Raw genomic sequence first — 25395 nt, 5'->3', positions numbered from 1 at the left:
TTAACCAGTGTTCTTAGAAAAGGAAAGTAGTTTTGGATTACTGACATTACACTGTATTTGTGAACTATGAGGCACGAGAATATATGCATTAATTAGGCATTTTCCATCTCCTCAGTCTCTATGGTCTTAATTCTTAACAAATGTTAAATGATGTGTATTTTGTTAAGAAAATCATGAATTTTAGAGAACAAGAAGTAGTATAGTAGAGTAACAAGGTTTGTATTTGACAAACGACTGTTAGGCTGAACACTTAGGAACTTTGCGATTCCAGTTGCAGATGGTCACTTTCAGGAGATCCTTGATTGGACTCTTCAATATTTGTGCTGTCTCAGTCTGCAGTCTCTGACATTCCTTCATCTTCGTCATCATCATTTGAAATTAACAGTCTGGCTAACTTAATATTCAGTCCTTCGTTGTAGTGAAGCTTCCTTTTCATTTCAAATTGCCGCTTCTTTTCTAGATCTTGAGGAGAGAGGCAGTTATCTTCCTCTTCACTACTTTCTTGTTCCATATCCTTTGGCTCGGAGACATCATCAACAGCTAATTTCTTCGCTAAGAAATCTGGACTCATCATTTCATTGCATTCGGAATCACTGTTAGCATCGTCGTCACAAGTTATTGGATTGCGGTATAGAGTGTTTGGCTCACCTATTTTCATCAAACCATAGTCTTTGTCAGCTGGATGATACGTTGCCAGGATGTTAACTTCATCCCACTTCTGGGACTTTTTATTCAGCTTCTTTTTGAAGGTCAGGCGGGGCTGTTCAGCCGAGGCCACTACCGGGGAAGACGGGGAGGTCTTGTTCTTCAGGATTCCCTTGATAGGCCCTTGCGAGGCCATCGAGGCTGCCATTGCTGGTTGCTCCAGCTGGTGTAGGGTCCTGGAGAAGAAGGGGTTGGTCACTGCAGAGACCCTCCCGGCAGCTGGGGAGCCCAGGCTAGTTTAAAGCAGCCACACGCGCTGTTGCAGAAACCACTCCCTGCATAACTGACGACACAATGACTGCCATGCCACCACAGACTGTGCAGTCTGCCCTATGACTCTTCAAAGTAGTCCCCACCACCCTGGCCCCCGGGGTGTGGAGGAGGCTTGTCTAGTGCCAAATAAGGAGAGACCCTTGGTCCTGAGAAAGCTCAATGTCCAGTGTAGGGGAATGCCAGGACAGGGAAGTGGGAGTGGGTGGGTAGGGGAACACCCTCATTGAAGCAGGAAGAGAGGGGATTGGATAGGGGATTTTCAGAGAGGAAACCAGGAAAGTGGATAACATTTGAAACATAAATAAAATCCAATTAAAAAAAGAAAATTTAAATTTCAAATCTATCTATATACACATACACATACACATATACATGTATATATATATATTCTCAGAGAGTTTTGAAAAAAAATCTTTTCAATGGTTGGTAATTTAGTCTCCCAGAGCGGGAGGGGTATAGGCAATAAACAGAATGTGAAGTGAATAAGAAACTCTGAAACAGTAAGCCAGTCCCAAGTAAATGTTTTACTTTAAATAAAAAAGTAAAGATAATTTAAAAAATCTTTTCAATTACTAAAATACCAATAACATTTTAATCAGTGGTCTCTCCTAAAGTTGAGTACAGGAAGATTTAGAAAAAGTTCAGTGAGAAATATTTTTCATCTCAAAGAGAGAAAACAAGTATCAAGTGTACTAATTTTCTTGTAAACTCTTTAACTAGCTTTAGTCTCTACAATAGGCCCCTTTCTAACCATAGCCACTAGTCTTGAAACAACCTTGGCATTTATGCTATTCTATTCTTTTTTTCTTTTTTTAATTAGATATTATATTTATTTATATTTCAAATGTTATCTGCTTTCCTGGTTTCCCTCCAAAACCACCCTATCCCATCAGCCTCCCCCTACTCACCTGCTTCCTTATCTTGGCATTCAGTTTTTATCACTATTGTTCTATAATAGAGCTTGAGGTCAGGGATGGTGACTAGTTTTCACTATCCTGGCTTTTTTGTTATTCCAAATGAATTTGAAGATTGCTTGTTCTAGCTCTATGAAGTATTGATTTGGAATTTTGATGGTGATTGCATTAAATCTGTAGATTGTTTTTGGCAAGATGACCGTTATTACTACATTAATCCTGCCAAACCATGAGCATGGGAGATCTTTCCATCTTCTTCGATCTTTGATTTCTTTCTTCAGAGGCTTGACGTTCTTGTCATACAGATCTTTCACTTACTTTGTTAGAGTCACACCAAAGTATGTAATATTATTTGTGACTATTGTGAAGGGTGTCATTTCCCAATTTTCTTTCTCAGCTTGTTTATCCTTTGAGTAGAGGAAGGCTATTTATTTGCTTGAGTTAATTTCATATCCAGCCACTTTGCTGAAGTTGTTTATCAGCTTTAAGGTTTCTCTGGTAGAATTGTTGGGGTAGCTTAAGTATACTATCATATCATCTGCAAATAGTGATATTTTGACTTCTTCATTTTTAATTTGAATCACTTTGACCTGGATAGGACTTCAAATTCTATATTGAATAGACAGGGAGAGAGTGGGCAGCATTGTCTGATCCCCAATTTTAGTGGGATTACTTCAAGTTTCTCTCCATTTAGTTTGATGCTGGCTACCGGTTTGCTGTATATTGCTTTTACTATGTTTGGGTATGGGTCTTGAATTCCTGTTCTTTCCAAGACTTTAAGCATGAAAGGATGCTGAATTTTGTCAAATTCTTTTTCAGCATCCAATGAAATGACCATGTGGTCTTTTTCTTTGAGTTTGTTTATGTAGTGGATTGCATTGATGGATTTCCGTATATTGAACCTGTGTTCTTGGATTCGGTTGGCAAGAATTTTATTGAGTATATTTGCATCGATGTTCATAAGGGAAATTGGCCTGAAGTTCTCTTTCTTTGTTGAATCTTTGTGTGTGTGTGGTTTTTTTTTAAATTTTTTTTATTCGATATAATTTATTTACACTTCAAATGATTTCCCCTTTTCTAGCCCCCCACTCCCCGAAAGTCCCGTAAGCCCCCTTCTCTTCCCCTGTCCTCCCACCCACCCCTTCCCACTTCCCCGTTCTGGTTTTGCCGAATACTGCTTCACTGAGTCTTTCCAGAACCAGGGGCCACTCCTCCTTTCTTCTTGTACCTCATTTGATGTGTGGATTATGTTTTGGGTATTCCAGTTTTCTAGGTTAATATCCACTTATTAGTGAGTGCATACCATGATTCACCTTTTGAGTCTGGGTTACCTCACTTAGTATGATGTTCTCTAGCTCCATCCATTTGCCTAAGAATTTCATGAATTCATTGTTTCTAATGGCTGAATAGTACTCCATTGTGTAGATATACCACATTTTTTGCATCCACTCTTCTGTTGAGGGATACCTGGGTTCTTTCCAGCATCTGGCAATTATAAATAGGGCTGCTATGAACATAGTAGAGCATGTATCCTTATTACATGCTGGCGAATCCTCTGGGTATATGCCCAGGAGTGGTATAGCAGGATCTTCTGGAAGTGAGGTGCCCAGTTTTCAGAGGAACCGCCAGACTGATTTCCAGAGTGGTTGTACCAATTTGCAACCCCACCAGCAGTGGAGGAGTGTTCCTCTTTCTCCACACCCTCTCCAACACCTGCTGTCTCCTGAATTTTTAATCTTAGCCATTCTGACTGGTGTAAGATGAAATCTCAGGGTTGTTTTGATTTGCATTTCCCTAATGACTAATGAAGTTGAGCATTTTTTAAGATGCTTCTCTGCCATCTGAAGTTCTTCAGGTGAGAATTCTTTGTTTAACTCTGTACCCCATTTTTTAATAGGGTTGTTTGGTTTTCTGGAGTCTAACTTCTTGAGTTCTTTATATATATTGGATATTAGCCCTCTATCTGATGTAGGATTGGTGAAGATCTTTTCCCAATGTGCTGGTTGCCGATTTGTCCTCTTGATGGTGTCCTTTGCCTTACAGAAACTTTGTAATTTTATGAGGTCCCATTTGTCAATTCTTGCTCTTAGAGCATAAGCTATTGGTGTTCTGTTCAGAAATTTTCTCCCTGTACCGATGTCCTCAAGGGTCTTCCCCAGTTTCTTTTCTATTAGCTTCAGAGTGTCTGGCTTTATGTGGAGGTCCTTGATCCATTTGGATTTGAGCTTAGTACAAGGAGACAAGGATGGATCAATTCGAATTCTTCTGCATGCTGACCTCCAGTTGAACCAGCACCATTTGTTGAAAAGGCTATCTTTTTTCCATTGGATGTTTTCAGCCTCTTTGTCGAGGATCAAGAGGCCATAGGTGTGTGGGTTCATTTCTGGATCTTCAATCCTGTTCCACTGATCCTCCTGCCTGTCACTGTACCAATATGATGCAGTTTTTAACACTATTGCTCTGTAGTATTGCTTGAGGTCAGGGATACTGATTCCCCCAGATTTTCTTTTGTTGCTGAGAATAGTTTTAGCTATCCTGGGTTTTTTGTTGTTCCAGATGAATTTGATAATTGCTCTTTCTAACTCTGTGAAGAATTGAGTTGGGATTTTGATGGGTATTGCATTGAATCTGTAGATTGCTTTTGGCAAAATGGCCATTTTAACTATATTGATTCTACTGATGCATGAGCATAGGAGGTTTTCCCATTTTTTGAGGTCTTCTTCCATTTCCTTCTTCAGAGTCTTGAAGTTCTTGTCATACAGATCTTTCACATGTTTGGTAAGAGTCACCCCAAGATACTTTATACTGTTTGTGGCTATTGTGAAGGGGGTCATTTCCCTAATTTCTTTCTTAGCCTGCTTATCCTTTGAGTAAAGGAAGGTCACTGATTTGCTTGTGTTGATTTTATAACCTGCCACTTTGCTGAAGTTGTTTATCAGCTGTAGGAGCTCTCTAGTGGAGTTTTTTGGGTCACTTAGGTATACTATCATGTCGTCTGCAAATAATGAAAGTTTGACTTCTTCCTTTCCAATTTGTATCCCTTTGACCTCCTTATGTTGTCGAATTGACCGAGCTAGTACCTCAAGTACAATATTGAAAAGATAAGGAGAAAGGGGGCAGCCTTGTCTGGTCCCTGATTTCAGTGGGATTGCTTCAAGTTTCTCTCCATTTAGTTTGATGCTGGCTACTGGTTTGCTGTATATTACTTTTACTATGTTTAGGTATGGGCCTTGAATTCCTGTTCTCTTCAAGACTTTAAGCATGAAAGGATGCTGAATTTTGTCAAATGCTTTTTCAGCATTCAATGAAATGACCATGTGGTTTTGTTCTTTGAGTTTGTTTATGTAGTGGATTACATTGTTGGATTTCTGTATATTGAACCAACCCTGCATTCCCGGGATAAAGCCTACTTGATCATGGTGGATGATCATTTTGATGTGTTCTTGGATTCGGTTGGCAAGAATTTTATTGAGTATTTTTGCATCGATGTTCATAAGGGAAATTGGCCTGAAGCTCTCTTTCTTTGTTGGATCTTTGTGTGGCTTTGGTGTCAGCGTAATTGTGGCTTCGTAGAAGGAATTGGGTAGGGTTCCTTCTGTTTCTATTTTGTGGAATAGTTTGAAGAGTATTGGTGTTAACTCTTCTTTGAAGGTCTGATAGAATTCTGCACTGAAACCATCTGGTCCTGTGCTTTTTTTGGTTGGAAGACTTTCTATGACTCCTTCTATTTCATTAGGCCTTATGGGACTGTTTAGATGATCTATTTGGTCCTGATTTAATTTTGGTATTTGGTATCTGTCAAGGAAATTGTCCATTTCCTCCAGATTCTCCAGTTGTGTTGAGTACAGGCTCTTGTAGTAGCATCTGATGATATTTTGGATTTCCTCAGTTTCTGTTGTTATATCCCCCTTTTCATTTCTAAGTTTGTTAATTTGGATACTTTCTCTATGCCCTTTGGTCAGTCTGGCTAAGGGTTTATCTATCTTGTTGATTTTCTCAAAGAACCAGCTCCTGGATTCGTTGATTCTTTGTATGGTTCTCTTTGTTTCTACTTGATTGATGTTGGCCCTGAGTTTGATGATTCCCTGGCTTCTACTCCTCCTGGGTGAAATAGCTTCTTTTTGTTCCAGGGCTTTCAGGTGTGTCATTAAGCTCTTGGTGTGTGCTCTCTCCATTTTCTTTTTGGAGGCACTCAGGGCTATGAGTTTTCCTCTTAGCACTGCTGTCATTGTGTCCCATAGATTTGGGTATGTTGTGTCTTCATTTTCATTATGTTCTAAAAAGTCCTTAATTTCTTTCTTTATTTCTTCCTTGACCAAGGTATCATTGAGTAGAATATTGTTCACTTTCCATGTGTATGTGTGTTTTCTGTTGTTTTTGTTGCTATTGAAGACCACTTTTACTCCATAGTGATCTGATAGGAGGCATGGGATTAGTTTGATCTTCTTATATTTGTTGAGGTCTGTCTTGTGACCAATTATATGGTTGATTTTTGAGAAGGTACCATGAGGTGCTGAGAAAAAGGTATATTCTTTTGCTTTAGGATAGAATGTTCTATATGTATCTGTTAAATCTAATTTGTTCAAAGTTTCAATTAGTTTAATTGTGTCCCTGTTCAGTTTCTGTTTTCCTGATTGGTCTACTGAGGAAAGTGCAGTGTTGAAGTCACCCACAATTATTGTGTTAGGTGCAATGTGTGCTTTAAGCTTTAGTGAAGTTTCTTTTATGAATTGGGGTGCCCTTTCATTTGGAGCATAGATGTTCAGGATTGAGAGTTCTTCTTGTTGTATTTTTCCTTTGACCAGCAAGAAGTGTCCCTCAGGGTCTCTTTTGATGACTTTGGGTTGAAAGTCAATTTTATCTGATATTAGAATGGCTACTCAAGCTTGTTTCCTGAGACCATTTGTTTGTAAAACTGTCTTCCAGCCTTTTACTCTAAGGTAGTGTTTGTCTTTGACCCTGAGGTGTGTTTCCTGTATGCAGCAAAATGTAGAGTCCTGTTTCCGTATCCAGTCGGTTAGTCTATGTCTTTTTATTGGGGCATTGAGTCCATTGATGTTAAGAGATATTAAGGAATAGTGATTGTTACTTCCTGTCATTTTTGATGTTATTTTTTAAATTTGATTTGTTAACTTCTTTTGGGTTTGATGAGAGAAGTTTATTATCTTGCTTTTTCCAGGGTGAAGTTTCCCTCCTTGTCTTGGTGTTTTCCTCTTATTATCCTTTGTAGGGCTGGGTTTGTGGCTAGATATTGGGTAAACTTGGTTTTGTCATGGAATATCTTAGTTTCTCCATCTATGGTGATTGAGAGTTTTTCTGGGTATAGTAGTTTTGGCTGGCATTTGTGTTCTCTCAGAGTCTGCATGAGATCTGCCCAGGATCTTCTAGCTTTCATAGTCTCAGGTGAAAAAGTCTGCTGTGATTCTGATAGGTCTTCCTTTATATGTTACTTGGCCTTTTTCTCTTACTGCCTTTAATATTCTTTCTTTGTTTAGTACATTTGGTGTTTTGATTATTATGTGACGGGAGGTATTTCTGTTCTGGTCCAGTCTCTTTGGAGTTCTGTAGGCTTCTTGTATATTCATGGGCATCTCTCTCTTTAGGTTAGGGAAGTTTTCTTCCATACTTTTATTGAAGATATTTGCTGGCCCTTTAAGTTGTAAATCTTCACTCTCATCTATGCCTATAATCCTTAGGTTTGGTCTTCTCATTGTGAGCTGGATTTCCTGGATATTTTGGGTTACAAGCTTTTTGCATTTTGTACTTTCTTTAACTGTTGAGTCCATGGTTTCTATGGTATCTTCAGCATCTGAGATTCTTTCTTCTATCTCTTGTATTCTGTTGTTGATATTTGCATCTATGTCCCCTAATTTCTTCCCAAGGATTTCTATCTCCAAAGTTGTCTCCCTTTGAGTTTTCTTAGTTGTTTCTACTTCTGATTTTAGATCCTGGATGGTTTTGCTTAGCTCCTTCACTTGCTTGTTTTTTGCTTTGCTGTAATTCTTTAAGAGCTTTTTGTGTTTCCTCGTTCATGACCTCAGCCTGTTGACCAAAGTTCTCCTGTATTTCTTTAAGTGATTTTTCTGTTTTCTCTTTATTGGCTTTTGTATTCTGTTGGATTTCTTCCAATGATTTTTGTGTTTCCGTTTTAAGGGCTTCTAAGTTTTGATCCATTTTCTCCTGAATTTCTTTAAGTATATCCTTCATGTGTTCTTGTACCAGCATCATGATCAGCGCTTTTAAATCCAAATCTTGTTTTACTGGTGTGATGGGGTATCCAGGACATGCTGATAAAGGAGAATTGGGTTCAGATGCTGCCATATTGCCTTGATTTCTGTTAGTGACGTTCCTGCATTTGCCTTTTGCCATCTAGTTCTCACTGGTGTTAGTTGGTCTTGTCAATGCTGGACTCACCAGTGCAAGCTGCCTCTTCCCAGGTGGCCTCTGGTGCATAGCTGACCTCCTGACTGCCTGGAGACAGGGTGCTGTGGCCCAGGCTGTTCAGATCCCGAAGCAGACACCTGAAGGCTTCAGCAGGGGCCTGCTGGCTCACCAGAGCATACTGACTCTTCCCAGCTGGCCTCCCGGATGCCCCTCTTGCATCTTGCAGGACCTGGAGATGTGGCGTTGCAGCCTAGGCTATTCTGGATCCCAAAGTGGAGATCTGAAGGCTCCAGCCAGAGGCCTCAGGACTGGAATCTAAGCTCAGTGCTGCTGGAGCAACCTGTGTGCTCCCAGTATGCTTCTGGGTCCACACCAGGTCTCTTGCACTTCTTGGAGACTGAGCACTGTGGCCCAGGCTGTTCAGATCCCGTAGCAGACACCTGAAGGCTCCCGCTGGGGCCTGCTGTTCTTACCAGAGCACACTAACTCCTCTGTTGTTGTTTTTTATGTTATTGAAATCTGTGGTGATCTGAGAGGATATGTGTGATTATTTCAATCTTCTTGTATTGGTTGAGCTTTGGTTTGTGAATTTTGGAGAAGGTACCATGAGGTACTGAGAAGAAGGTATATATTTTTTTGATTTAGGATGAAATGTTCTATATCTGTTAAATCTATTTGGTCCATAACTTCTGTTAGTTTCACTGTGTCTCTGTTTAGTTTATGTTTCAGTGACATGTTCTTGGTGAGAGTGGGATGTTGCAGTCTCATGCTATTATTGTATGGGTTTCAGCATGTTTTGACCTTTACTAAAATTTCTTTTATGAATGAGGGTACCCTTGTATTTGGGGCATAGATGCTTAGAATTGAGACATTCTCTGGGTGGATTTTCTCTTTGATGAATATGAAGTGTACTTCCCCATCTCGCTTTATGACTTTTGGGTGAAAGTCTATTTTATTGGATATTAGAATTGCAACTCCTATTTGTTTCTTAGAACAATTTGCTTGGAAGATTTTTTTCCAGACTTTTACTCTGAGTTAGTGTCTGTCTTTGTCACTGAGTTGTGTTTCTTGTACACAGCAAAATATTGGATACTGTTTCTGTATCCAGTCTGTTACCTTTTGTCTTTTTATTGGGAAATTGAGTCCATTGATATTGAGAGATATTAAAGACAGATAATTTTTAGTTCCTGTAATGTTCATTGTTGTAGGTGGCATTAAGTGAATGTGATTCTCGGGGAACACCCTCAGTCACAGCGTACCATCTCCAAGCAGTGCAGGAAGCCAGCTATACACCCAACCCCAGTGAGGAGAAGGCAGCCTGCACAGGTGAGACCAGCCCTGCAGTCCAGAGGCCTCTGGCAAGAGCTTTCCAGTTACCACCTCCAGATTAGGAACACCCTCGGTCACAGTTTGCCATCTCCAAGCAGTGCAGGTAACCAGCTATACACCCAGCAGCTAGCAAGGAGGAGACAGCCAGCACAGTCTGTATCCAGAGCTGATCAGGGACACAGAACTACATACCCAAATACAACTACAAGAGAGTGGGTCTTAGCTGACACCTTTGCTTCTGTGACTGTGCAACAGATTGGTAGGCAGGATTCACCAGAGTAGAGGATCACTTGGGACACACCCCACCACGACTCCACCTGCATTCAGGAACTCAGTAGCACCACAGCAATTTGTGCCAGGGGAAAACAGCTTACCCAGAGTTGCTGAGATAGACCAGCAGGCACACACACAGGAGGGGCAAGCTCCAGCTAGTAACAGCAGGCCCAACTAACACTCGAGATTACCAGATAGCAAAAGGCAAATGTGGAACCGTTGCTAACAGAAATCAAGGCAATATGGCACCATCCAAACCTAATTCTCCCACAATAGCAAGTCCTGGATACCCCAACATACCAAGGAAGCAAGATTGGGATTTAAAATCACAGGTCATGATGCTGATGGAGGGCATCATGGAGGGCTTCAAAAAGGAAACAAATACCTCCCTTAAAGAAATACAGGAGCACACAAATAAGCAGGGAGAAACCCTTGAAGAACTAAGGGAAAACACAACAAAACAGATGAAGGAATTAAACAAAGCCATCCAGGATCTAAAGAAGGAGGTAGAAACAGTAACAAAATCATAAAGGGAGACAACTCAGGACATAGAAAACCTAGAAAAGAAGTCAGGAGTTATGGATCCAAGCATCAACAACAGAATACAAGAGACAGAAGAGAGAATCTCAGATGCAGAAGATACCATAGAAAGCATTGATACAATAGTCAAAGAAAATGAAAAATGCAAAAAGCTCCTGACCCAAAATATCCAGGAAATACAGGACAAAATGAGAAGACCAAACCTACGGATTATAGGCATAGAAGACAGTGAAGATTTCCAACTCAAAGGGCCAGTAAATGTCTTCAACAAAATTATAGAAACAAACTTCCTAACCTAAAAACAGAGATGCCCATGAACATATAAGAAGCCTACAGAACTCCAAAAAGATTTGATCAGAAAAGAAATTCATCCAGTCATATATTAATTAAAACACCAAATGTATGAAACAAAGAAAGAATATTAAAATCAATAAGGGAATAATGTCAAGTAACAAATAAAGGTAGACCTATCAGAATAACACTGAATTTCTCACCAGAGACTATGAAAGCCAGAAGATCCTGGGCTGAGGTCATGCAGACTCAAGGGAACAAAAATGCCAACCCAAACTGCTATATCCAGCAAATCTCTCAATTACCATAGATAGAGGAACAAAGGTTTTTCATGACAAATACAAATTTACACAGTATCTCTCCACAAATTCAGCCCATCAAAGGATAAAGAATGCAAAACACCAATGAAAGGAGGGAAACTACACACAAAATAAAGCAAGAAAGTAATCTTCTTTCAACAAATCCAAAAGAAGATAACCACACAAACATAAAAATTACATCAAAAACAGCAGGAAGCAACAATCACTATTCCTTAATATCTTTTAATATCACTGGACTCAATTCCCCAATAAAAAGACATAGACTAACAGACTGGATTCACAAAAAAAAAAAAAAAAAAAAAGACCCAGCATTTTGCTGCATACAGGAAATGAGACTCAGTGTCAAAGACAAACACTACCTAAGAGTAAAATCCTGGAAAGCAGTTCTCTAAGCAAATAGTCCCAGGAAGCAAACTGGAGTAGCCATTCTAATATAAGATAAAACAGACTTTCAAACAAAAGTCATCAAAAAAGATACAGAAGGCTACTTTATACTTATCAAAGAAAAAAAATCTACCAGGAAGAACTCTCAATTTTGAACATCTATGTCCCAAATACGAGAGCAACTGTATAAAGGTTTCCTTCATAAAGGAAACCTTACTAAAGCTTAAAGCACACATCACAGTCCACACAATAATTTTGGGAGGCTTAAACATCCCACTCTATTCAATGGACAGATCAGGGAAACACAAACTAAATGGAGTCACAGTGAAAATAACCGAAGTTTTGGACAAAATGGATTTAATAGATATCTAAAGAACGTTTCATCCTAAATCAAAAGGATATACCTTCTTCTCAGCACCTCATGGTACCTTCTCCAAAATTGACCATATAATTGGTCACAAAAGAGACCTCAACAGATATAAGATGATCGAACTAATTCCATGCCTCCTATCAGATCACTATGGAATAAGGGTGGTTTTCAATAGCAACAAAAACAACAAAACCTCCACATGCCCATGGAAGCTGAACAATTATCTACTCAATGATACCTTGGTTAAGGAAGAAATAAGGAAAGAAATCAAAGACTTTTTCAAATTTGATGAAAATGAAAACACAACATACCAAAATTTACGGGACACAATGAAAGCAGTGCTAGGAGAAAAACTCATAGCTCTGACTGCCTACAAAAAGAAGCTGGAGAGAACATACACTAGCAGTATACCAGAACACCTGAAAGCTTTAGAACAAAAAGAAGCTAATACACTCAAGAGGAGTAGAAGGCAGGAAATCATGAAAATCAGGGCTGAAATCAACCAAGTTGAAATAAAAAGAACTAAACAAAGAATCAAGAAAACTAGGAGCTGGGTCTTTGAGAAAACCAACAAGATAAATAAACTTTCAGCCAGAATAACCAGAGGGTACAGAGACAGTATTCAAATTAACAAAATCAGAAGTGAAAAGGGAAAAATAAAAACAGATCCCGAGGAAAGCCAACAAATTATCATACCCTACTACACAGAAGCTTATACTCAACAAAACTGGAAAATCTCCATGAAATGGACAATTTCCTAGACAGATACCAACTGCCAAAATTTACTCAGGATCAGATAGACCATCTAAAGTGTCCCATAACCCCTAAAGAAATAAAGTGGTCATTGACAGTTTCTCAACCAAAAAAATAAAAAATAAAAAATAAAAAATATCACAGGACCAGATGACTTTAGTGCAGAATTCTATCAGACATTCAATAATTCTAATTCTAATGCCATTCTAATGCCAATACTCTTCAAACTATTCCACAAAATAAAAACAGAAGGAACACTACCCAACTCTGTTCTATGAAGCAAAACCACACAAACATCTAACAAAAAAAGAGAACCTTAGACCAATTTCCCTTATGAATATCTATGCAAAAATACTCAGTAAAATTCTTGCCAACCAAATCCAAGAACACATCAAAATGATCATTCACCATGATCCAGTAGGCTTCATCCCAGGGATGCAGGGATGGTTCTATATTTGGAAATCCATCAATGTAATCTACTACATAAACTCAAAGTAAAAACCACATGGTCATTTCATTAGATGCTGAAAAGGCATTTGATAAAATTCAGCATCCTTTAATGTTAAAGGTCTTGGAAAGAACAGGAATTCAAGGTCCATACCTAAAAGCAATATACAGAAAACCAGTAGCCAACATCAAACTAAATAGAGAGAAACTTGAAGCAATCCCACTAAAATCAGGGACTAGACAAGGCTTCCCTCTCCATATTTATTCAATATAGTACTTGAAGTTCTAGCCAGAGCAATTAGACAACAAAAGGAGGTCAAAGGGATACTAATTGAAAAGTAAGAAGTCAAACTATCCCTATATGATAGTATGATATATGATGATATGATAGTATACTTAAGTGAACCAAAAAAAAACTCCACCAGAGAACTCCTACAGTTGATAAACAACTTCAGTAAAGTGTCTGGATATAAAATTAACTCAACCAAATCAGTAGCCTTCCTATACTCAAAGGATAAATAGGCTGAGAAAGAAATTAGGGAAATTATACCTTTCATAATAGCCACAAGCAATATAAAGTATCTTGGTGTGACTCTAACCAAACACATGAAAGATCTGTATGACAGGAACTTCAAGTGTTTGAAGAAAGAAATCCAAGAAGACATCAGAAGATGGAAAAATCTTCCATGCTCTTGGATTGGCAGGATTAATATAGTAAAATCCAAACTCAATTCTTCATGGACTTAGAAAGAGCAAATCTCAAATTCATCTGGAATCACAAAAAAACAAAACAAAAACAAAACAAAAACCAGGATAGCTATAACTATCCTCAACAGTAAAAGAACTTCTGGGGGAATCAGTATCCCTGACCTCAAGCAGTACTACAGAGCAATTCTGTTAAAAATTGCGTGCTATTGGTACAGTGACAGGCAAGTAGATCAATGGAATAGAATTGAAGACCCAGAAATGAACCCACACACCTATGGTCACTTGATCTTTGACAAAGGAGCTACAACCATCCTTAGCCTTTTCAACAAATGGTGCTGACTCAACTGGAGGTCAGCATGCAGGAGAATGCAAATTGACCCATTCTTATCTCCTTGTACTAAGCTCAAGTCCAAGTGGATCAAGAACTTCCATATAAAACCAGACACATTGAAACTAATAGAAAGGAAATGGGAAGACCCTTGAGGACATGGGCACAGGGGAAATTTTCCTCAACAGAACACCAATAGCTTATGCTCTAAGATAAAGAATTGACAAATGGGACCTCATAAAACTACCAAGCTTCTGTAATGCAAAGGACATTGTCAAAAGGAAAAAATAGCAACCAACAAATTGTGAAAAGATCTTTACCAACACTATATTGGACAGAGGGCTTATATCCCATATATACAAAGAACACAAGAAGGTAGACTCCAGAAAGCCAAATATCCCCTTTAAAAATGGGGTACAGAGCTCAACAAAGAATTTCCACCTGAGGAATATCGAATGACTGAGAAGCACCTAAAGAAATGTTCAATATCCTTAGTCATCAGGGAAATGCAAATTAAAACAACCCTGAGATTTCACCTCACACTAGTCAGAATAGCTAAGATCAAAAACTCAGGAGACAGCAGGTGTTGGCGAGGATATAGAGAAAGAGGAACACTCCTCCACTGCTGGTGGGATTGCAAATTGGTACAACCACTCTGGAAATTAGTCTGGCGGGTCCTCAGAAAACTGGGCACCTCACTTCCGAAATATCCTGCTATACCACTCCTGGGCATATACCCAGAGGATTCCCTAGCATGTAATAAGGATACATATTCCACTATGTTCATAGCAGTACTATTTATAATAACCAGAAGCTGTAAAGAACCCAGATGTCCCTCAGAGGAGGAATGGATATTAAAAAATGTGGTATATTAGGAACAAAGAATTCATGAAATTCTTAGACAAATGGATGGAACTAGAGAACATCATCCTAAGTGAGGTAACCCAGTCTCAAAAGAACACTCATGGTATGCACTCACTGATAAATGGATATTAGCCAAGAAGATTGGAATACCCAAGACATAATCCACATATCAAATGATGCCAAAGATGAAGGAATGGCCACTGGTCTTGGAAAGGCTCAGTGCAGCTGTGTAGGGGAATACCAGGACAGGGAAGTGGGAAGGGTTGGATTGGAGAACAGGGGGAGGGAAAAGGGCTTATGGGACTTTCAGGGAGATGGGATCCAGAGAAGGGAAAATTACTTGAAATGTAAATCAAGAATATATCAAATGAAAAAAAGAAAAAATAAAGTTATTGCATGCAATTCGAAAAAAAAGAATGTGGTTCTCTCCTTAAATTTTTTTGTGAGATGATTAATTTCTATTTTTTCCCCTTTGGTGTAGGTATACTCCTTATTTTGGAGTTTTCCTTCTAGAGTCCTCTGTAGGGCTGTATTGTTTAAATTTGTTTTTGTCATGGAATATTTTGTTTTCTCCATCTATGATGATTGAGAGTTTTGCTGGTTATAGTAGCCTAGGGGACATTTATTTTTTCTTAGGATCTGTATGACCTCTGGCCAGGCTTTTCTGGCTTTTAGGTTCTCTGTTGAGAAGTATGGCATAATTCTGATATCTCTGTCTTTATATATTACTTGGCCTCTTTTCTTTACAGCTTTTAAAATTCTTTATTATGTGCATTTAGTTTTTTCATTAGTATGTGAGAGGAGGATTTTCTTTTCTGGTCCAATCTATTTGTTGTTGCATAGGCTCTTGTACATTTATGGTCATTTATTTCTTTAGGTTGGAGAAGTTTCCTTCTATGATTTTATTGACGATATTTTGGGTGCTTTGAGCTGGGAATCTTTGCTCTCTTCTATTCCTATTATTCATAGGTTTGGGCTTTTCATTGTGTCCTGGATTTTCTGAGTATTTGACGTTAGGAAGCTTTTTTTGTTTTGTATTTTCTTTGACCATTGTGTAAATGTCTTCAAAGGAGGAATGACATATTTTAGGCTGAACAAGTGCAATTAATTTCTCCAGGAGTTTTATTAATACAGTTTATTTATGTTCCTATTTTCCAGAAATTGAATTAAAAGTAAACATTTTAACTTCTCTATCTTATTTCAAATAACAATAGACATAATACACATTAACATAAATAATTTTTATTCCATCCCAAAAAGATATTAATGAAAAAGAGTGATGGTTTTACATTTTAAAATGTCTTATGAAGGGACTGGAATTATGGCTCAGTAGGTGAGACAGCCTGGTATAAAAGAATTAGATCCTAGTTCAGATCTAGGACTGCACATCAAACTTTCATAATAGCTTGGCATATGTGCGACATGTATGCTATGAGAAATGGAGACAGGAGCATGCCTGGAGTTTTCTGGCCAACAGGGTAGTTCTAAGATCAGTAACAGATTATGTCTAAAGTGATTCAGAATGTGTAGTTATGTTGAACATTTCAATGTCCTGTTCCTACATACATATATATACACATATTTGTACACACACACACACACACACACACACACAAACACACACATAAACAAACAGAGGGAGGAAAGAAGGGGCAGAAGGAGGGAGGGAGGAAAGGAGAGGAAGGATATTTAATACTTTGTTTGCTAGACTATTGTAGGAGTCTTATATATGTTTTTGCATAAAACTATGTGCTGCTGTATGCTGAATACTACCTAGCCACTGCAGAACTCTATTTTACTTTCCTTAGAGGGGGAGGTAGCAAATGATGTCATAACATTATATTTTATATGAATATGCATGTTCAAATAAATGGGCTCACATGAGTGCACATGTGTATACATACCTACTGAGGATTTAGATTGATTTCAGTTGTCTCTCAACTAATTCATTGACATAGGGGCTCTCAACTGAACCCCAATACTGATATAGCTATTTTGGCTAACAAGCTCATTCCTGGAATCCATTGTCTCTAGTACTATTACAGCAACTAGGCCATAACAAACACCCCATATTTATATGGGTTGTGCTGATCTAAAATCAATTCATCATGTGGCTCGTGTGGCAAGTGCTTTATACATGGAGCCATCTGAAGATAGTCTTAACATTCCAGATACCTGTGGTTATCCATACTATGCTTTAGTAACTCATATTAGGGGCTGACTCCATCTTATTCTTTATTTTCACAAAGCTAGCTTGAATCACTCCTAAATCAAAAGTTATTGATTTTCTCAGAGAATTGGATTTGTCAGTACATTCTCATCCTGTTTGCTCTGTGTGGAAGGTATTGAACTGGAACATGTAGACATCATTGATGCGGAAGTGAGTCTCTTTTCAATCTCCTACTCTATAAGGGAAGATACATAATAAACTAAAATGAAAATACTTATGAGAGTGAAACCCAAAGTGGTTTTACAGTAATTATTCTATTAGGTATGAAAATAATTCCTTAAAGCTCCAGAGAACAATTATTGACCCCACGTCCACCTTTCAAAAGTACAAAACTGACACAGAACATGTTTGCAAATATGGTACAGCAACAATATGACAACTAAGGTAGAATGAAGAGATTCGAACTCAGACTTGGACCAGGATGAAGGTGAAGGAATAATGTAGCATCTTTCATTAGGCTCTGTTTTATGTTTCTGGATATTAATGCTGCCCAGGATCAAGAACACTTGCAACCAGGTGTCTCTATGGCACTGAAATATTTAAAGGTCTGTGGGGGCATTTGCTCACCTGCTAATGTTATCTATTGCTTGACAATGAACATTATCCCTCACATTGCTTGCTACTATAGGGCTGTGACATAATTAGGTTTTCCGAGAAGTATCTGGGTGTCAACATAATTTTTGTTAGCATAGTGAATAATGACAGCCTGCTCTGTTACCAGACTGATGTAATTATTTCTCAGGAAATACATATGTTACCTTCTAAAGGAGAAGTCCATATTAGTCATTCAAAAACTCAAAGTCCCCAAGGCAGGCAGAGGCAAGATCATTTTCTCTTTGGAAAGAAATAGAAGATCTATACTTTCCCAAGAAAGGCTACCAGGATTATCAAGAAGGTTGTTCTCCTTGATGACAGCTCTATTTATAAAAATAAAGAAGCTAGGATTAGAGAAATGTGCAATGCCCTTATGTGAACCCTGAACTCCTTTGTAAGCAATGAGCAATTTAGGACTTTAAAACCAAAAGCAAACATGGCCAGAAGTAGGAACTGGATTGCAGAGCATTAAGATAATGGATATGAAAGTCACCAAAGGATTATGCCAAATGTAAAGTGAAATGTATACAATTATTAGCAATATATTTAATATTTAGGTTTTGGTTTTCTTCTACAAATCTACCTCATAATTGGAAGTTAGCTGTGCTTAACAAAAATACAGAGACAGACATGCATGTGTTTTTTGTGGGTATATGAGAGAAAATGATGATAGGACAATTATTAAAACTAGTAATTGGCAATAACACAGATATTACTCCATTAGTTTGACAGCATTGTCTTTGTTGAGAGTGTAATTTCTCTTCATAAGTGTACCATTATCTTCATGTGCATCAGGAACTATACATTGACTATGACAAATTTTTTTAAAGCATCTGGCACTTTAATTTAGTTGTAATGCAGTGAAGGAGATAACTAAGAAAGATCAAAAGGACTTTAAAAAATATCTCTCCTATAAAGAATAGGATAGATCCTTGGCCACAGGGCTGTATATCTAGGTGGCATAGGGAGATAGATAGCTTTCTAGGAGTGCAGACAGGCCTGAGAGTGCAGATAGGACCACCTCTGCTGCTCAGAGGAACCAGCCCAAAACTCTCAGGAGACAAGAACCCAGGGGCAGCCAGGGACAGGAGTCTGATTTTCATCTGCACCCAGAGCTGATCCTGGGCCACAGAGCTACTATGTACACCAACACTGCCATGAGAGAGCTGGTTTACACACTTGTGTGCACAGGTAAAGCCATCACTTCTCAAATTCCTAGCCCAAGGGGGACCTGCTCAGAGTCATCAGAATACAGTAAACCAAGGATCAGCTGGGGACAAGATCCTTCTGGTTTTTGTCCACACCCGTGAGATGACCTGTACCACAGCTCTCCATACCTAAATTCCTCCCAGAGAGAACTGATCTCCCAGGAGTACTGATACACAGGATTGTAGGAAGGGCAAGTCACAGTAAGAGAGAGCAAGACCAGCTAACACCAGATGGCAAAAGGCCAACATAAGAATATTACCAATAGAAACCAAGGTGATATGGCAGCATCTGAATCCAGTTCTCCAGCAACAGCAAGTCCTGGATGCCCCAACACACCAGAAAAGCAAGACTCGGATTTAAAATCACAGATCATGATGCTGATACAGACTTCAATAAGGACATAAATAACTCCCTTAAAGAATTACAGGAAAACACAACCAAACAGGTGAAAGTACTGAACAAAACTATCCAGGATGGATGGATGGAAGTAGAAACAATACAGAAATCACAAACAAAACAAACTCTGGAAGTAGATAACCTAGCAACAAGTCAGGAAACACAGATGCAAGCATCAACAACAGAATACAAGAAATAGAAGGGAGAATCTCAGATGCAAAAGATACCATGGAAAACATTGACACAACAGTCAAAGAAAATGCAAAATGCAAAAAAAGTACTAACCCAAAACATCCAAGAAATCCAGAATACAATGAGAATAACAAGATTAAGGGCTATAGGTATAGAAGAGAGCAAAAATTTCAAGCTTAAAGGGCCAGTAAATATCTTCAACAAAATTATAGAAGCAAACATCCCTAACGTAAAAAAAAGAGATGCCCATGAACATACAAGTAGCCTATAGAAAAATAAATAGATTGCGCCAGAAAAGAAATTCCTCCCGTCACATAATAATCAATACACCAAATACACAAAATAAAGAAAGAATATTAAAAGCAGTAAGGAAAAAGGACAAGTAAAATATAAAGGCATGCCTATCAGAATTAAAAGAGCCTTCTCACCAGAGACCATGAAAGCTAGAAGATCCTGGATAGACCTCATACAGACCCTAATAGAATATAAATGCCAGCCCAGGCTATTATACCCAGCAAAACTATCAATCACCTTAGATGGAGAAACCAAGATATTCCAGAACTTAACCACATTTACACAGTATCTTTCCAAAAATACAGCTCTACAAAGGATAATAGATGGAAACTGCCAACACAAAGAGTGAAACTATGCCCTAGAAAAAGCAAGAAAAGAATCTTTCAACAAACCCAAAATAAGATAACCACATAAACATAAAAATAACATCAAAAATAATAGGAAGCAAAAATCACTATTCCTTAATATCTCTTTTTGTACTTTTTGGTTTTGTTTTGTATTCCTTTTTTAAATTTAATTTTATTTTTTTATTCAATATATTTTTTATTTACATTTCAAATGATTTCCTCTTTTCTGGCCCCCCACTACCCGAAAGTCACATAAGCCCCCTTCCCTCCCCCTATTCTCCCATCCACCACTTCCCACTTCCCTGTTCTGGTTTTGCCCTATACTGCTACACTGAGTCTTTTCAGAACCAGGGGCCACTCCTCCATTCTTCTTGTACCTCATTTGATGTGTGGATTGTGTTTTGGGTATTGAGATTTTCTAGGCTAATATCCATTTATTAGTGAGTGCATACCATGATTGATCTTTTAAGACTGGGTTACCTCACTTAGTATGATGTTCTCCAACTCCATTCATTTGTCTAAGAATATCATGAATTCATTGTTTCTAATGGCTGAATAGTACTCGATTGTGTATAGATATCACATTTTTTGCATCCATTCTTCTGTTGAGAGACACCTGGGTTCTTTCCAGTTTCTGGCTACTACAGATAGGGCTGCTATGAACATAATGGAGCATGTGTCCTTATTACCTGCCGAGGAATCCTCTGGGTATATGCCCAGGAGTGGTATAGCAGGATCTTCCGGAAGTGACTTGCCCAATTTTCTGAGGAAGCTCCAGACTGATTTCCAGAGTGGTTGTAACAATTTACAACCCCACCAGCAGTGGAGGAGTGTTCCTCTTTCTCCACATCCTTGCCAACACCTGCTGTCTCCTGAGTTTTTAATCTTAGCCATTCTGACTGGTGTGAGGTGAAATCTCAGGGTTGTTTTGATTTGCATTTCCCTAACAACTAATGAAGTTGAGCATTATTTAAGATGCTTCTCTACCATCTGGAGTTCTTCAGATGAAAATTCTTTGTTTAGCTCTGTACTCCATTTTTTAATAGGGTGATTTGGTTTTCTGGGGTCTAACTTCTTGAGTTCTTTGTATATATTGAATATTAGCCCTCTATCTGATGTAGGGTTGGTAAAGAACTATTCCCAATTTGTTGGTTGCCAATTTGTCCTTTTGATGGTGTCCTTTGCCTTACTGAAACTTTGTAATTTTATGAGGTCCCATTTGCCAATTCTTGATCTTAGAGCACAAGCTATTGGTGTTCTGTTCAGGAAATTTCCCCCTATACCAATGTCCTCCAGGGGCTTCCCCAGTTTCTTTTCTATTAGCTTCAGAGTGTCTGGCTTTATGTGGAGGTCCTTCATCCATTTGGAGTTAAGCTTAGTACAAGGAGACAAGGATGGACCAATTCGCATTCTTCTGCATGCTGACCTCCAGTTGAACCAGCCCCATTTGTTGAAAAGGCTATCTTTTTTCCATTGGATGTTTTCAGCACCTTTGTCGAGGATCAAGTGGCCATACGTGTGGGGGTTCATTTCTGGGTCTTCAATCCTATTCCAATGATCTGTCTCCCTGTCACTGTACCAATACCATGCAGTTTTTAACCTATTGTTCTGTAGTAGAGTTTAAAGTCTGGGAAACTGAATCCCCCTGAAGTTCTTTTACTGTTGAGAATAGTTTTAGCTATCCTGGGTTTTTTGTTATTACAGATGAATTTGAAAATTGCTCTCTCTAACTCTATGAAGAATTGAGTTGGGATTTTGATGGGTATTGCATTGAATCTATATATTGCTTTTGCTATAATATTGTATATATTAATAATTAACTATATTAATTCTGCCGATCCATGAGCATGGGAGATTTTTCCATTTTTTGAGGTATTCTTCCATTTCCTTCTTCAGAGTCTTGATGTTCTTGTCATACAGATCTTTCACATGTTTGGTAAGAGTCACCCCAAGATACTTTATACTGTTTGTGGCTATTGTGAAGGGGGTCATTTCCCTAATTTCTTTCTCAGCCTGCTTATCCTTTGAGTATAGGAAGGCCACTGATTTGCTTGTGTTGATTGTATAACCTGACACTTGCTGAAGCTGTTTATTAGCTGTAGGAGTTCTCTAGTGGAGTTTTTGGGTCACTTAGGTAGACTATCATATCATCTGCAACTAATGATAGTTTGACTTCTTCCTTTCAAATTTATATCCCTTTGACTTCCTTATGTTGTCGAATTGCCTGAGCTAGTACCTCAAGTACAATATTGAAAAGATAAGGAGAAAGGGGGCAGCCCTGTCTAGTCCCTGATTTTAGTGGGATTGCTTCAAGTTTCTATCCATTTAAATTGATGCTGGCTACTGGTTTTGCTGTATATTGCTTTTACTATGTTTAGGTATGGGCCTTGAATTCTTGTTCTTTCCAAGACTTTAAGCATGAACGGATGTTGAATTTTGTCAACTGCTTTTTTAGCATCCAATGAAATAACCATGTGGTCTTTTTCTTTGAGTTTTTTTATGTAGTGGATTGCATTGATGGATTTCTGTATATTGAACCAACACTGCATCCCTGGGAAAAAGCCTACATGATCATGGTGGATGATCATTTTTATGTGTTCTTGGATTGGGTTGGCAAGAATTTTATTGAGTATTTTTGCATCGATGTTCATAAGGGAAATTGGTCTGAAGTTCTCTTTCTTTGTTGGATCTTTGTGTGGTTTTGATATCACCATAATTGTGGCTTCGTAGAAGGAATTGGGTAATGTTTTTTCTGTTTCTATTTTGTGGAAATGTTTGAAGAGAATGGGTGTTAGTTCTTTTTTGAAAGTCTGGTAGAATTCTGCACTGAAACCATCTGGTCATATGCTTTTTTTGGTTAGAAGACTTTCTATGACCCCTTCTATTTTTTTAGGTGTTATGGGACTGCTTGACTGATCTATTTGGTCCTGATTTTGGTATTTGGTATCTGTCTCAGAAATTGTTCATTTCCTCCAGATTCTCTAATTGTGTTGAGTATAGGCTTTTGTAGTAAGATCTGATGATTTTTTGAATTTCCTCAGTTTCTATTGTTATATCTCCCTTTTCATTTCTAATTTTGTTAATTTGGATGCTTACTCTGTGCCCTTTGGTTAGTATGGCTAAGGGTTTATCTATCTTGTTGATTTTCTCAAAGAACCAGCTCCTGGATTTATTGATTCTTTTTTTTAAATATTTTTATTTTCTATATTCTTTGTTTACATTCCAAATGATTTCCCCTTTCCCAGATCCCCCTCCCCATATGTCTCATAAATCTTCTTCTCTCCATCCCTTCTCCAATCACCTCCCTCCTTTTTCTCTGTCCTTATATTCCCTTCCCATGCTAGATCAATCCTTTCCAGGATCAGGACCCTCTCCATACTTCTACATGGGAGTCATTTGTTATGCAATTTGTGCCTTGGGTATTCAGGGCTTCTGGGCTAATTAATATCCACTTATCAGAGATTGCATTCCATGTGTATTCTTTTGTGATTGGGTTACCTCACTTAGGATGATATTTTCCAGATCAAAACATTTGCCTAAAAATTTTGTGAATTCATTGTTTCTAATTGCTGAGTAGTATTCCATTGTGTAAATATACCACATTTTCTGTATCCATTCCTCCTTTGAGGGGCATCTGGGTTCTTTCCAGCTTCTGGAGGTACTCAGGGATATGAGTTTTCCTCTTAGCACTGCTTTCATTGTGTCCCAAAGATTCAGGTATGTTGTGCCTCTCATTTTCATTAAATTCTAAAAAGTCTCTGATTTATTTCTTTATTTCTTCTTTGGCTAAGTTGTCATTGAGTAGAGTATTGTTCAGCCTCCATGTGTGTGTGGGCTTTCTTTTGTTTTTGTTGCTATTGAAAACCACTCTTACTCCATAGTGATCTGATAGGAGGCATGGGATTAGTTCGATCTTCTTGTATTTGTTGAGGTATGTCTTGTGACCAATTATATGGTCTATTTTGGAGATTGTACCATGAGGTGCTGAAATGTTTGCTTTATGGTGAAATGTTCTATAAATATTTGTCAAATCCAATTGGTCCAAAGCTTCAATTAGTTTTACTGTGTCCCTGTTTAGTTTCTGTTTTCCTGATTGGTCCATTGAGGAGAGTGGAGTGTTGAAGTAACCCACAATTATTGTGTTAGGTGCAATGTGTGCTTTGAGCTTTAGTAAAGTTTTATTAATGAGGGTGGCCTTGCATTTGGCACATAGATGTTCAGAACTGAAAGTTCTTCTCGGTGGATTTTTCCTTTGACCAGCAAGAAGTGTCCCTCAGTATCTCTTTTGATGACTTTAGGTTGAAAGTCAATTTTATCTGGTATTAGAATGGCTACTCCAGCTCGTTTCCTGAGACCATTGGCTTGCAAAATTTTCTTCCAACCTTTTACTCTAAGGTAGTTTTTGTCTTTGACACTGAGGTGTGTCTCCTATATGTAACAAAATGTAGGGTCCTGTTTCCTTATCCAGTCTGTTAGTCTATGTCTTTTTATTGGGGAATTGAGTCCATTGATGTTAAGAGATATTAAGGAATAGTGATTACTACTTCCTGTCATTTTTGATGTTATTTTTATATTTGAGTGGTTATCTTCTTTTGGGTTTGATGAAGGAAGGTTACTATCTTGCTTTTTCCAGGGTGTATTTTCCCTCCTTTTATTGGAGTTTTCCTCCTATTATTCTTTGCAGAGCTGGATTTGTGGAAAGATATTGTGTAAATTTGGTTTTGTCATGGAATATCTTGTTTTCTCCATCTATGGTGATTGAGAGTTTTGCTGGGTATAGTGGTCTTGGCTGACATTTGTGTACTCTTAGAGTCTGCATGAGATCTGTCCTGGATCTTCTAGCTTTCATGGTCTCTGGTGAGAAGCCTGGTGTGATTCTCTTATAAACAGTCCTTTATATGTTACTTGGCCTTTTTCTCTTACTGCCTTTAATAATCTTTCTTTGTTTAGTGCATTTGGGGTTTTGATTATTATGTGACGAGAGGTATTTCTGCTCAGGTCCAGTCTGTTTGGAGTTCTGTAGGCTTCTTGTATATTCATGGGCATCTCTCTCTTTAGGTTAGGGAAGTTTTCTTCCATAATTTTGTTGAAGATATTTGCTGGCCCATTCAGCTGTAAATCTTTACTCTCATCTATACCTATAATCCTTAGGTTTGGTCTTCTCATTGTGTCCTGGATATCCTGGATGTTGTGGGATACAAGCTTTTTGCATTTTGCATTTTCTTTGACTGTTGAGTCAATGGTTTCTAT

At 38.3% G+C, this 25395-nt stretch overlaps 1 protein-coding gene across 2 annotated transcripts; it reads right to left on the bottom strand.

Annotated features, from left to right (window-relative positions):
• Positions 1–328: 328 nt before the first annotated feature.
• On the bottom strand, positions 329–853 carry LOC127675656 (protein phosphatase inhibitor 2-like). 2 transcript variants are annotated; one of them, XM_052171716.1, is made up of 2 exons: positions 628–853; positions 329–561 (listed from the first exon to the last, which is right to left on the bottom strand). In XM_052171716.1, the coding sequence occupies exons 1-2, from the start codon at positions 851–853 to the stop codon at positions 329–331; spliced, it is 459 nt and encodes a 152-aa protein (XP_052027676.1). The 2 variants fall into 2 exon arrangements, with proteins under 2 accessions (XP_052027676.1, XP_052027675.1); XM_052171715.1 differs by having other exon boundaries at positions 329–853.
• Positions 854–25395: the final 24542 nt, after the last annotated feature.

Source organism: Apodemus sylvaticus, chromosome X (assembly GCF_947179515.1).
Source record: "Apodemus sylvaticus chromosome X, mApoSyl1.1, whole genome shotgun sequence".
Classification (NCBI taxonomy): domain Eukaryota; kingdom Metazoa; phylum Chordata; class Mammalia; order Rodentia; family Muridae; genus Apodemus; species Apodemus sylvaticus.
This window is presented reverse-complemented; position numbering and strand designations above follow the sequence as displayed.